Source organism: Cryptotermes secundus, unplaced genomic scaffold (genome assembly GCF_002891405.2).
Source record: "Cryptotermes secundus unplaced genomic scaffold, Csec_1.0 scaffold1089, whole genome shotgun sequence".
NCBI lineage: Eukaryota > Metazoa > Arthropoda > Insecta > Blattodea > Kalotermitidae > Cryptotermes > Cryptotermes secundus.
In genome coordinates this window covers 530,374-544,841 of record NW_019731997.1, presented here as the reverse complement: position 1 = coordinate 544,841, position 14,468 = coordinate 530,374, and the positions used below count along the sequence as shown (strand labels likewise).

The following is a 14,468-nucleotide window of genomic DNA, read 5'->3' as shown; positions in this document are numbered from 1 at the left end:
TACCATAAAGAAAAACACACAAACTTTAATTGACGCAAGTAAAGAGGTTGGTCTAGAAGTAAACACAGAGAAAACTAAGTATACGTGTATGTTACTGTCACGTCGCCAAAATGTAGGGCAAAATCATGACATAAAGATTGATAACAGATGTTTCGAAAATGTGGCACAGTTCAGATATTTGGGAAAGGCGATAACAAACGAAACCCTGATTCAGGAGGAAATTAAGAGGAGCTTGAACTCGAGTAATGCTTGCTACCATTCATCCCAGAAACTTTTGTCTTTTCGCCTGCTGTCCAAAAACATAAAAATTATAATATACAAAACTATAATTTTGCCTACAGTTCTGCTGACCCAGCTGTACGAGAATTTGTATCTTGTCCTCGAATTTGAGGTCCTACAAGATCCACTAATAAAGAAAAACTTTCAATGCTCATTCTGTAAAATGATTTGAACAGTTCTGTATCCTGATTAAATTCTTTTGAAACAATATAAACATCTGAGTTTAAATTGTCGCGAAAGTACGGATGCACCCAATGTTTCCTTTTCTCCTGTCTTCACCTCTTAGGCCGTCTCAACCACGATCATATCGAACAATATTATTATCTGACATTGCAGAAGAGAAGTGCACGAAATTGACGAGCAAATACACTCGCTTGAGACGATGTGAAAAACTAATTGATTGTAAGTTTCCTCAGTGTGCTCCTGCTAATCTAGAAACCAGTTGCCTGCTTGAAATCAGCGATTTTTCTCTGAAATCGCTGTTGCGTTCCGGTTGTCAATTTCCTTGGTGTGCGTGAGAGATAGGTATGATTTTAGGACCCTCGACTGAAACTCCCATTTAAATTACGGAAGTGAGTGAATTTGCTACAAGACGACAGCGTGCCATCTTTGAGACGGCCTTCCAACTAATAGCACAAGCTTCTCATTCAATGCGGCTACAGAATTTCGACCAGTTCGACAGTCGTTTGTTTATTTTCTGATTCATAATGGCGGTGAGCAAATGATAAGGAGAAGCGTGCAATATAACCTACAATTAACATAGTTATAGTCTCAGTGACTTTAATTTACTCTGTGTGTATTTTGTAAGAGAACGTAATGGTGCAATTAAATTTAATGTTTAAATGTCCATATTTCAAGTGAATAGTTAAAAGTACGTGAAAAGATTTGGATGGGGTTCCAAATGTGTAGGCAAATAATATACGAACACAATTCCCGACAATGACAGCTGTTAAAGGACTAGATAACATGATCGCCAACCCAGGCTGTAATGTTCAGTCTGGTGTTGTTCTGCTCACTGGCTTACCAACGAATTTCTTTAACGAAGAAGTACCAACATTAATTTTGAGGACTCAACAAGACACACTAGGTGCTCAGGCACAGGAAAATACGCAAGTTCAACCTAATTTAGGTTTGTATTCGATCGTTCTGGGAAGTGAATTATTAGAACCAAGCCTGCAAGAGGAAAATAGAGAATCCATCGAAAATAATAAATCTGGTGATGAGAGCAACAGTGACCAGTTGTTGAATTCAGTAAACATTCCTTCTGAACAGAACATGATCAGTGCTAGACCAGTAACACACATTGAAATTATCAGACAGAAGCCCAGTGTAGTGAAGGTGAAGCATGGTGCATCTCGTCGTGTCACTGGTGCAAACAGAGTGGTACCATTGATTACAAGCATGTGGCAGAAACGAGAGCTCAAAAGCATTGAACCATCTTTGGCAGCAACGTACAAAACAATTCTGGATGATCCAGATTACAGTGATGAACATGAATGTGAAACATGCCACAAGCAATTTCTGTCGGCCACACAGGTAGAACACCACATTAAGGAGATGCATCCTCAACAACAGGTGGTGCTAGAACAGGTTAGTGCAACAGTCACTGTAGAATTTCTGTTATGTTCCTGCAAGCAGATCTCAACCGACTAAAGCTACATTTCTGTATGATCAGCTGAAGTACCTGTACTTTGCCTTGGACAAGGTTTCTTTCCTTGTCAGTATCACAATATATGATATCTAAAACTCTAGCACTTAAATTAAGAAACAGAAGTTTGCTCATATAATCAAGAGAAGACTGAATGAGAATTTGAATTGTATTCAAAGACTCTCTTGCAATACTTGCACACTGCTTCAAGAGCCATTGTTAACATACATATTGGCCAGGAGTACAGAGTAAATTTTATATCTTTGGATATTGTCTATTACATTTATGATACAAAGTGGGAGACAATAGTTATATTTTTACATATCATAGATGATCATGTATTTTAGCCACAAGTTACCAGACTTGTTGCAGGGTGCAAAAGGAATGATGAGGCACAATGTAGAGCTTCCAGCTTATCCTCATTTGGTACCTTCTATTATCACAAATTAGAATAATAATGGCTGATCCATTATAATCTTATGCAGATCAAATTTTGCGGCTGTAATTTAGGTTAAGTTAGTTTTCGGTTTGTAAGAAACAGAACTACAGTCTGAGGGTATGGATGTTATGCAGTCCCCTAAAGATAAAATGCTGTGAAGGACTCTTGGGGGCAGATTATGATCGAGTGAGATTTGAGAGTCTTGTAGCAGTGGCTGTGAAAATGCTGTCTTTCTATATAGTGTGATAAACAGTGACCTTTATTTGAGAGGCACCTGCTGCTTCCATCTTCAGGGTAAAAGACTGTGAAAGACTTGGAATATGGAGGCAGCAGGTTTGTATGAAACGTTTTTTAACCCTCTACAAAGTTACACGGAGTCACACTGCAGAGTAATCTTCATGATAACGAAGATTCGGGGTTCAAAAAAAGATGGGGAATTTATTGACCAGCTGTGTGACTGTCAGTTTCTGAAGAACTCTTCTCAGTGAACTTCATATATTATTAAGTACTGGTTTGCGTTGTGTACTTTTTTTGGCAGTTACAAATAGCCTGTGAAAACTTTAAAGCTTAGTAACATCACACGAGATATATGTTACTAATTTTGAATTTTTTTTTAGTGCTTTGTATGCAGGAAGAAGTATGTGGTCCAGTCTCAGCTGAAGCGCCATCTATCAGCAGTTCATGGAATTCAGTACCCAGAAATGATATGCAAAATATGCTTCATGGAATTTAACACAGTGATGGAACAGAAAGCACATGAGCGCAAACATGACAAAATATATTCTTGTCAGTATTGCTCCACAAAATTTGCATCAGTATACTTTTGTCAGAAACATTATGACAAGCACCTTGTTGATGTGAAGCCGTATCAATGTTCGTATTGTGGGAAAAGATTCCAGAACAGCATTTCACTTGACATCCATCGCTATCGGCACAGATGCTCAAAATGTCTGATATGTCACACATTGTTTGCAAACGAATTGGAATTGTTAATGCACGTAAGGGATCATGGGGTCCAGGGCAAGAATCAGTTCTTGGCAGCAATTGAGGAGCTGGACCAAGAGGAGTCCCAGTTGGAAGACATGCTGGGTGTCTACTTTAAAACAAGCACAGAAAATCATCCAGCAGCAGACATCAATAAAGGTATAAATGAAACATGGCTTCATGATTCCCTTTCCTTTCTTATCTCCATCAGGAAGGTTTGGTGGGGTCAGGATACACAAAAACTCATCAGATTAAAGTCTTCTGACATGTAGCATCATATAATCAGGTAGACAGGCAGACACTATGTTTCAGGACAGTATTTATCATCCTGTTTTTATTCAAAACTCAACAATTCTGTCTCCATCTTCAGGTAAAACCTCCTCACTACTGATTGGGCCCAACTGAGTGGTTTTATCTGATGAGTGAGACAGAATCCAGCCTCAAAAATGTGTTTTAAATAAAGACAGGTTGATGGATAATGTCCAGAAATGTAATGTTTGTGTTAATATACCATTGTCACAAACTTTTAGATCTTATATAGGTAGATAGGTATTTGTGTGTCATAAACATCCCAGTGTACACTTTCTTCAGATAGTGACATAGATGGTTACATTGTCATTAGAAATTTCTAGATTCTATTTTATACACTGGGAGTGAGAACCACCACCACCACACTGGAGATGTCACTGATCACGGGGCTTTTTTTTTTTCCATAAGGTTGCCTATTCAGGGTATGATGTACCCTCACAGATGTTTTAGATAAAGTATACAAATTTTCTGGAAGAACCTATCACTGCCATCTTCAGGATAGGAGGAGGAGACAGCAGGCAGATTGGTATCTATCAACCAGACTACACAGGATCACATCCGAGGAGATTGTGATCTCAGTATTCACTGCCATGAGAACTCCAGATGTTATGTGGATTCAACTGGTTCCGTAGGGTTCACTGAAGGGCTTTTGTGGTGGTGGTGGTGATGAATTTTCGTGCTCCACAATAATAGAACACATCTTGAATGACTGCTTGTTAGTTGTTGTACTGTGTGCCACTGAGAAGTGCTGGTCATGACTAAATTTTCAGATGTGACTGACTGTGTAGAAGGGCTCCTGTGTTCGGTCTCCCAGACACTGGAAGCTGATGGGTCGGTACCAGAGTCACTGGCAGACAAGAGAGGACTGGAGTGCAAGCTCTGTGGACTGGAGGTTCAGTCACCAACCGAATTGGTGGAGCATCGGCGTAGCAATCATATACGTAGCTGTACATGCCTGGTTTGTGGTAAGAGAAGCCGATCTGTCAGCCAGACATGGCGACATATAGCCACGCATGTCGACAAAGTGAAGTCTAATGAAACGGTGTACCTCGTCAAAAAGACTGAGCAACAGTGTCACGTGTGTCACAAGACTTTCCTGTCAAAAGGGAAGAAGAATTTCCACTTGGAACATGTGCACAAGGTTAGTGAATCTTCTCTTCAGACATTCATAATCCTTATTACACAGCCCCTGTCATTCTGTGACAGGTCCAACAAATGATGACATGTAGACAGTTGATGGTACAAAATTTATATCAAACTGCACATTGAAAGTAAATCTGACAGACCGTCATAATCACATACCTGTCACTCTCACCATTACTATGTCCACTTGCAGGTTGAAACTATCCAGCGTCCACACAGCTGTACAGTCTGTTCAAGAAAATTCCAACATAAGACTTCTAGAGACAGGTAAATGTAGGCCTCACAACAAGCACCCCGTTGGTTAACTCCTTAAAGCCCAGTAACTCTGTGCACCACCTGCTTTAACATAATAAAATTCTGCATCCTGCTCACAGAGCATATTTGTGTGTTCCATATTGTTCTCATGATAAATAGCGACTGTCTTCCTAAACGGCATTAACCAGTTGGTCTGTAGCAGAGACATCATATGTTCTCTGTGAGGTACAGACTGAATCTTTTATATATAATTTGCAATAAATTCAGTCATTAGAGGGTTAATGGTCCTATAAGATGTAGTGAAGTGTGTACAGAAAGTCTCCTACATTTGGAGTCTTAAATGTCTGCACAGCCAGATCCATTTTGACATGAGTTCTGCTACATATTAGTTATAATGGTAGCTGTCAGACGGCACCTGCAGCTTAATTCATTATTGAGTGACACTGTTCACTGGGACATAGTTGGCTGCTCTGTACCATATTTCTCAGACATTCTAAAGTCTATACTTGTATTATGCTAGTACAGTAAACTCCCAGCTATTCAGTATGAATAGTGAACAGGGTGTGCCAGTTGCATGATAAATCTTGTAGAAACCCAATACAAACTGAAAACATCTTTTCACTTTAGTTCTTGCATGGGAGTGTTTTGTTGTGACAAATATGATTAATGGGTGAAAGGTTTCATATGCATATTCTGTAATGCAATTACAAATTCAACTAGCCTCTACTGTGATAGCATCCGCATGAGGGAAGATAACAGGCAGTGCTAATAGTGGTTACTGGGAGAAGTATCACAGCGCAGGTGAATGTATGCACATCACACATTTGTTTTTTGAATAACTTTACAAAAATTGTGAACTTTCTTTCAAATTGTTGCGGGTTTGGGTGAGAAGTCGAAAGTCTTGGGTATCAGATAACCAGGACTCCACTGTATTCTGTCTTTACATCAACAGATGGCAACATTATTGTCTTCTGTGGTCTTCCTTGACCAACAAGTACATTTTATCTCTGCAGACGAAATATGTCAAAATATCACTGCAACACCAGAGACAGCTTTCATTTAAATGCAGGGCAGGTAGAGTGACATTTGAAGAAGTCTTCAAGGGATCATGCACAGGAAAAACTTTACCTTCAAGGTGAATAAAGCAATCAGTCAGTTTGACTTGTCTATTGCAGGCATATGCTGCTACACAGAAAGGACAAGAGTGGCCTCAGATGTTCAGTGTGCAGCCAAGTGTTTCTGCGACCCAAATTCCTGGTACGGCATGCCACAGAGCATGAGTCCTGCAATGAGTGTCACATCTGCAGCAAAACATTCTCCAGCCGCAGACAACTCAAAGTGCACCTAAACGGCCACAGCCATGCTGTGTTTGGAAAGAAGTGAGATGCTGTTTCATAACTTGATACAATGTGACCCTGTTCCACCCTCTCACTTCCTTGTGTCATACGAAATGAATGTTTGCAGGTTCAAATGCTCACTGTGTTCAGTGACCTGTCAGGGTGTGTCGGGCCTGCGGGAACACATGAGAATCCATACTGGTGAGCGACCCTTCAACTGCACTCAATGTGAGGGGAGGTTCAAACGCCTCCAGGTACCAAACTGTATGCTGCTCTTACTAGAAAACACCATAACTTTGTCTCTAGAATGAGAAGCTGAATGACTGAGGTTCAGTTCCAAGTAGGGGAATGGATTCCTGTCTTTGCCACATAGTTGTAGGGTCCACACAGCCTCCTACCTAATGGATACTGGAATAGCTTCTGTATACTTTCTTGTTATTGACCTTAGAAATAGGGACAGCCATACTTTTACTTTAAGGTCAAGTCCCTGTACTTAACTAATTAGGCACTTCACCTTGAAGACATATAGCGGACTGAATGTATACATTCAAATTTTGACCTCGTCACTAGCTGGAGGTGAGCTTCATGGCCCAGTCACTTTACCCCTTACCCATTGGCTAAGGAGCTGGGTGGGACCCCAGAGCTGGTCTGGACAATATGGAGAAGAGATAAATTCTTGGCCCTACAAGGACTCGAACCCCAACCCCTCTGTCATCCAGCCTGTAGCCGGTTGCTATACTGACTCCTTTACTTTTATTAATATGAATACTGCTAATGAATGCCCATTGAAAATTCAATTTGAAACCTGTTAGTACTTCAGTACTTGTGTCCCCTTCTGTCGATGTCCATCCTTTTTATTTCTTTCCCCCTTCTTTTTCACTCTACATTACATTACAGCAGTTACCTTACCCCATTTATTCCTTTCCTCTGTCCCAGTCTTACCTTTATATCCTTCCCTCCTTTCTCCCATATTCCTTTCACATATATATCACAGTTCCTTTTCACTTTCCTTCCTGTCTCTCCATGTTAAAATTAACTGGGTGAATATCACTGTTTGACAATTAACAGCATGTATCATTACAAATGTGGTAGGAATAGCCTACTTGTATATTGTATAGCTTTAGATTGTTAACACTACTATTGCTATTGTTATGACACAACTTATGCAAATACCAGGACAGTACCTCTGCCTCTCATGTGCAGGCCCTCAAGAAGCATATCAGCACTGTGCATTGTGGTCCTGGCACAGTGAATCACCCCTGTGCCAGCTGTCCGATGATTTTCAATAATCGAGGGAACTTGCTGCGCCATTTCTTGCGCATCCACCGTGGTTTGCGTCGCTTCATATGTGGGCTCTGTGGTGCCCGCTATGGACAGAACCAAGACTTGCGAAGGCATCTCAAGGCAAAACACCAAGTGGATATGCCAGTCATTTCATGTGTGGACAAGAAAACTGTCAGCGAGGTAAAGTTGCTCATAGGAAAACAGATGTCAGACAACTAGCTCCAGATATACATACATATATGTAGCTACAGTTTTGTATGTTGTGTGAGTGAGTCCCTTTGACAGCACAGCATGATGCATCTGCTCTGGGGATAATGTAGACAGCCTACAGATGTAGGGGTGGCTGCGGATATACTGTGTAAGCTCAAAATAAGATATACGTTACCATTTAAGTACGGTTTATTACCTTATGTTGATTACTTGTTAACACCACGACAGTTTCAGTCTTACAAGACCATCTTCACAGGGTGTACCATAGTAAAGGGAAATNGGCCATAGTGCAGTTTCATTTGTCGAAATGAAACTTATCAAAATAGTGTGTAAGCCTCTACAGATACTCAGCAAGGAGTGTTCTTTGGCTTGAGTATAGGGCATAAAGCAAACAGCTTGTTGTCATACAAATACAGCATGCTATGAACTGCTGGAATCTTTTCAGGCTATCAGCCACATCAATTTGGAGCAATATTCCAGCATTTTGGAGAACTACTGTCACCATGTCATTACAAAATGATGACAGAGATGGGAAAGGTCACCATAATGTTTGACTTCTTGTAATTGATGCAGCTGGTGACCAGAGAATATTTTGTTCAGTCATTATAAAAACTACAGGTTTTATACACATGTTATTATGAATTGTCACAGAAGTCCTCACACTTTGAAGGATTTTTTGGTTCATCTTTTTGAGAAACAAAAGAAGAATGTCTGAGAACTATATGAGGAAGTTCTTAATATATGCTCTCTACATACCACTGTATCATCAGATAAAGGAAGAAAGAGGCATGATATGTAGTATGCATAGGGGAAATAAGAAATGTATATAAAATGTTTGTCAGAAAGCTTCTGAAAGAAGTCACTTTGTGAGACCAGGCATAGGTGGAAGGATGACATTAAGAATGGGCCCTACAGAAATGGTGTGATTAAGGCAGTGTCCGATTCAGAATGAGTCCAGTGATTGACTGCATGTTGGTGATGAATTTTGCATTCGATAGCAGAAGGAAATTTCTTGAACAATTATTGTTCAAGAAATATCCTGAACCATGGTATTAGTACTGAAGCCTTGAAGAGACTGTTCTGGGAAATGGAGACTCCAGACAGCACTCATAAAAGTCTCCATCTACAGTCCTATATTCTCACTTCCTGGTGTGAGCTGGTTGCATAGTACCTTACTGACTGTGTAAACTGATGTCTCTTCATTTTCATTGTACCACAAAAAATTGAGATGATCTTGAATGAGAAGTGTGATGATTTGAAGCTTTTTTTCTTTTTTCCAGATTTATGTTCTGCCACCTATCGATAAAATCCCTGAGTCACATCCACATGCAGAAAGGATAAACAAACTTGTGGCTGAGGAGAAGAGCAAACTTGAAGATGTAACAGAGATGATAGGTAAGAAGGGTCTGGTAGCAAGACATATCACACCAGAGGACCTTGCAATTCGGCCCACAAAGGTCAGTCACAAGGAGCCAGTTCAGTCAAAACGTTTAAATGACAAAGAGAATATATCGTCAGACAAGGCAAATCAGTATATAAGTCCAGACACTGACAGTATTACTGATGTGGCATGTTCAAGGAAGATGGATCTTGGAGCTGCTAATAAACCCCCACAGCCTGGTAAATCTTCATTCAGCACTAAGATGCAACTTGGAAGTCTGGAGGAGCAGCAAGAAGTACAAGAAGTAAAAGCAGGGAGTTCCATGCCAGTAGTTGGAGATGTGTCATCCCAGTTCAAGAGCATCATAAAAATGCAAACATGTAGCCAGTGTCATAAGCCATTTTGTGAAGACACACTGAGTAAAGTGGGATCGGACAGCATAAAGATCATTTGTAAGAAATGCACAGTTTCAGAAAGTAGCACACCTGAGGAGATGCTGACTTTATATCGGTGTGGGATATGTTTCATGGACTTCTTTGAAAGAGATGTTCTGACAAGGCACATGGATGAACAGCACAAGGTGCCTCCTGAACTAATACCAAGTGTAGTCACAAAAACCTCTACAGACGTATCAAATACAGATACCACTGTCACGAATCTGAGCCAAGGCCCTGCCACGTCAACAGACATGGGACTGTTATGTCCACCAATGAACTTACTTCTACGGAACATTGTTTTACAGCCACGACCAGCAATACAAACATTGCCTCTAACATTCACCAATCAGAACATCCTGCTGAACTCTGCCCCCATGTTCACACTCCAGCCATCAGTGCTGACAACTCTGTCTCAGTCTTCTGGAATTATAACTCCAAAGAACTTGCTGTCTGGCCCTAGTATGTCCCTGCAAACCCCTGCAGAAGTTTTAATAAACCCAGGAAAAGTTCTGTTACCAGATTCTGTTCCTGAAGTTGCTAAACCGAAGCTGAATTCAATGAATAAAGCCATGGATAACAGCAAATTGATCCTAGAGGCAAATCCTGTGGAGAAGACCGTAATCAGGAAGTCAAATAACGAATCACCAAAGTGAGTTCACCTTTTGCCATTATTTGCATAATACACAAACTCCATGATCCAGAAGAGCTCTCTCCTCTGGGATACAATGCCATATAGTTACTTGACTTTCAGTGGACTGCATAGCACTATATCCCAGATGATAAAACTCTTCTTAACCACCACCGTGAAAATGTCAAATCCTAAATTTATGATGCAGAGTTTTCATTTTGCAGTTGGTAACTGTTCACATGAAGTTCCCTGCTTTTGTGTAAATCAAACAGACACACAGAAGCCTATCATTATGCCATGCCCTCAACTGTCTCGGCCCGCTTCACATTATCTCACACTGTTTCTGCATCCTATGTACACTTAGGTATTCAATGTTGCAGTCAAGTGGATAGAACTCCTGCTTTGTATTTAGAGGCCCCACACAGAAATCTCAGCCCAGAGATTGCCAATCCTGACTGAGGATTTGTGTGGTTTTCATGGTTTCCCTCCAAGCAAATGCCAGGCTAGCACCTTAAGTTGGCCGTGACCACTTCTTTCCATGTCCTTTCCAATTCATTATTCAGTAATCATCCTGCCATTAAACACTGTAGTTTGAGGTATGGAAATCATTGGTATTTAAACCAAAGTGTCCAAATAAATCTGTTCTTTCAAAGTTTTTCAAACATTTTATAGGCATTTCTGCTCCATGCATGCCTCATGCCCTGTCTGTTTCACTTTTATTGACTTATTTAACCGAACAGAATTTATGAACCTCCTCAAGATGTAATTTTCTCCATCGTCCAGTTACTTAATCCCTCTGTAGTCCAAATCTCTTTGAGTTACAGATAAAGTTTCATGCCCATACAAAACAACATGTAAAATGATAGTTGTACATATTCTGATATTTTAATTCAGTACCTAATCCTTCCAGCCACACTAGGCCCTGGGGTTTACTCAGCCTCTAACAGAAATGAGTACCAGGAATTAATTAAAAATAATTTTCCTGGGCAGTAAAGCGCGGCCGGCGTGCAAGGCTGACAACCTTACCGCCATCTTTGAGTCAATTGTTTAGATAGTGTGGCACCCTCAACGTCTCACAACCCCATGGGCCTTCACAGCCTGTTACAGGGACAGCTTTACTTTACTTTTATCCAATATACTTACTTCTTAACCCTCTGAAGTCTGAATTTCATCTAAATAATATTTAAATATTCAGTTCCCACCTTACAGAAAACATGGTATCTCCATTACAAAGACCAATCAAATAATACTGTCATATGACAGTGTGAAAACAAGATGCAGTTTGTTAATGATAAAGCAGATAGTACTTATATTTATCACTATGCTTCAAAGGGCTGAGAAGTGTTGGGCTTCCTTACCACAGTCACATTCTTCCACTCTGCCTGTGAGAGCAAAATAATAAGACTTTCACATCTCATTGAACACTACACTGTTTGCCTCTGAAGTTAAACTTGTAAAACGGGCACATGCAAGAATGAGCTGAGACTCAGACGAGAATTTGACAACATTCTGAGAGTCAAGATGTGAATGAGAATTTTCTCTTCTAGTAAACTTTCTACACTGTAATCACAATGCATTAAAGTGCACTACTTATCAATTTTTGTTATCAGATCCTTAATAAAACATGTTCAAAAAATTCAATTTCTATGGTCATGTCCTTTTTCCTCCATGGGCAGAAGAATGGGGGGAGAGACATTTTGTTGACAACTTGAGTCATGTTGGAGGTAGCAATCATTGCGGTTCTGATGGATCAGGTAGCCTGGTGCTACTGTGCAAAGCAAAACCATTTATATGAAAATTTTCAAAATTTGAAATTGAATAGCAACATTGAAATCAAGTCTGAGATAATTTTTTCTCAATTTGAGCTTGAAAATTAGACTTGCATATGCCTGTTGTAAAATTACTGGCAGAAGCTAACAGTATGAGCACTTTTACTTACAGAGCAACAGAGAAACATCCAGTTGGAGCAGAGTACACCTGCAAACAGTGTGGCAAAAAATTCTTCAACAGTGCAAGACTGGAACGGCACCTCAAGACACATATGGGTATGAGTCATGACTCATTCTGATGACCTATAAATGGCCTTAGTGCAGTGAGTATGCAGTAGCGGCTCGTCACCATCTCAACAGGTGGAGCCAGCATTGGAAAGATATGTACAACCCCCCCCGCGTATGCCTGTGCTTAATGAAACAGGAAGATTTATGTTCTTATTTAAATGTTGACATTTTAAGAGTTAATTTTATGTACTACATGGTACCTCCCCTTTGTTTTAGCAACTGTACTCATTTTGTGCTGCCAGTGACATTTTAAAAGGTACCGCAAACTACCAAACTACTAAATGAAGTATTACTGCAGATTCCATGTTCGGTTCTCAGTTATTTACTTCAGATAATTTAGCGATGTAAACTATTTACAGGAGAACGACCCTTTGGCTGTGCTCAGTGTGGCAAACATTTCTCGGAGAAACACAACCTGAAAGTGCACATGCGTACACACACTGGAGAGCGCCCATACACGTGTACAGAATGTGGCAAGCAGATGAGGTATGGTGGCTCTATCCTACATGGTACAGTCTGTTTAGCAACTAACAGCCATTCAGATGGTCAAGACATTTCTTACTTTTACATTACCCCAAGTTTTCATCAGTGTGTTTATTACACCCTGTCCTGAGGTGCCACAGATTTTCACACCTTGATTCACCAACCACCCATTACAATATTTTCCTACTTTTATAGTGCCTGATCTCTCTTGCCATGAAGTTTCTTAACAGGAATGCTCTATGCATGATTCTCCACTACATGCTACATGTCCTTGTAACATCAATCCTTTTCACAAAAGTGGTATGACATGAACCTCTGACTAAATGTTGCAATCCACTGGATAGAAATTCTGCTTCCTATTTAGAATGTCCTGGGATCAAATCTCAGCCTGAATACCAGTTATGATATGCCATGAACCTTTATTATTATTATTATTATTATTGGAGGGGGTGGGTTTCCCCATGCACTGTGACTAATAGTCTATTGTACGTCCCCCTTTAATATTCTACCAGTCACCATACCCTGCCAGTACTGGTGCTCACTATTAGCCCCATTCAGCCAGCGAGGCTGGCTGTCGTACCCAATGAATCCCCATCTACTGGAGGCATTGGAAACTACTTGGGCGGGAAATTTGCCTAATTTAGCTCAGAGGTCTCCTAGAGACATGAGGATCTTTTACGTGCCGTAAATTTATGACACAGGACCCACGGCTTAAAGTCCCTCCCAGAAGACTTGTTCCCTGAATTTTTCCGCCCTTAAAAATTCCATGACCTCCGCCAGGTTTGAACCCATGTACCTTGAGTCGTGAGGTGGGAACGTTACCCCTAGACTATGGAGGCCGCTTGCCATGAACCTTTACTTCTACATCTTTCCCAATTCATTATTCACTAATCATCCGATCATTTGATGCCACACAGTCCAAGCTACTAACAGTGTTGTTAACGAATAAAATATGAATGCTCGACAGCTTTCAGGTAGGAATGCATACTGATAGAAATTCTGCAGAGAAATTGATCAGTAAATAACACAGTTATCAATTTGTTTAGGTGTCCTACACATATGGAAGCATTTATAAGAAGGAAGACATCTTACATACTTCTCATAGCTTTTGTTTGCATTTAAAATTAAATTCAGTCACTTAACCCCTGAGTCTTGAGTCACAGCAATCAATGTTCCCAGGTACCAGAAAGATTTTGCAGATCACAAGAAGCAACACCTAGGAATGAAGCCATTTGAATGTACAGAGTGTGGCCAGCGGTTTCTCCGACAGAGAGAACTTGTACGGCACAAGATTACTCACACTGGAGAAAAGAAGTAAGGCATATGAGATGATGATTCTGACAAATAACATTTTTAGCCTACATTTCTTCCTCAGAGGGAAAGATCGTCATGCTGTCTGTATTCCCTCTGCCCATTTCAGTTTTTGAGCCACTCAACCAGTTTTCATGATTATACAACTGAGGGCCACCCAAAGGCTGTACTTTTTAATTTCCTAGGATCAGTAATATACATGGCAGACATGCCAACTGATAAAATGGTAGCCACAATTTAAAATCCTGATATGATGTGCAGTAATAGATATTGAAAAATATAA

General features: G+C 40.3%; 1 protein-coding gene across 1 annotated transcript in view; it reads left to right on the top strand.

The window, feature by feature from the left end:
* Positions 1-929: 929 nt before the first annotated feature.
* LOC111867509 (zinc finger protein Xfin) overlaps positions 930-14,468 on the top strand; it is an 18,197-nt gene continuing 4,658 nt past the window's right edge. Inside the window, exons 1-11 of the mRNA XM_023857454.2 lie at positions 930-1,869; positions 2,984-3,509; positions 4,430-4,800; positions 4,996-5,069; positions 6,233-6,436; positions 6,522-6,648; positions 7,598-7,858; positions 9,169-10,355; positions 12,276-12,379; positions 12,751-12,877; positions 14,054-14,188. Of these exons, the coding sequence (XP_023713222.1) occupies positions 1,219-1,869; positions 2,984-3,509; positions 4,430-4,800; positions 4,996-5,069; positions 6,233-6,436; positions 6,522-6,648; positions 7,598-7,858; positions 9,169-10,355; positions 12,276-12,379; positions 12,751-12,877; positions 14,054-14,188 (3,767 nt within the window). The 5' untranslated portion in view covers positions 930-1,218. The remainder of the gene's footprint in view (positions 1,870-2,983; positions 3,510-4,429; positions 4,801-4,995; positions 5,070-6,232; positions 6,437-6,521; positions 6,649-7,597; positions 7,859-9,168; positions 10,356-12,275; positions 12,380-12,750; positions 12,878-14,053; positions 14,189-14,468) is intronic.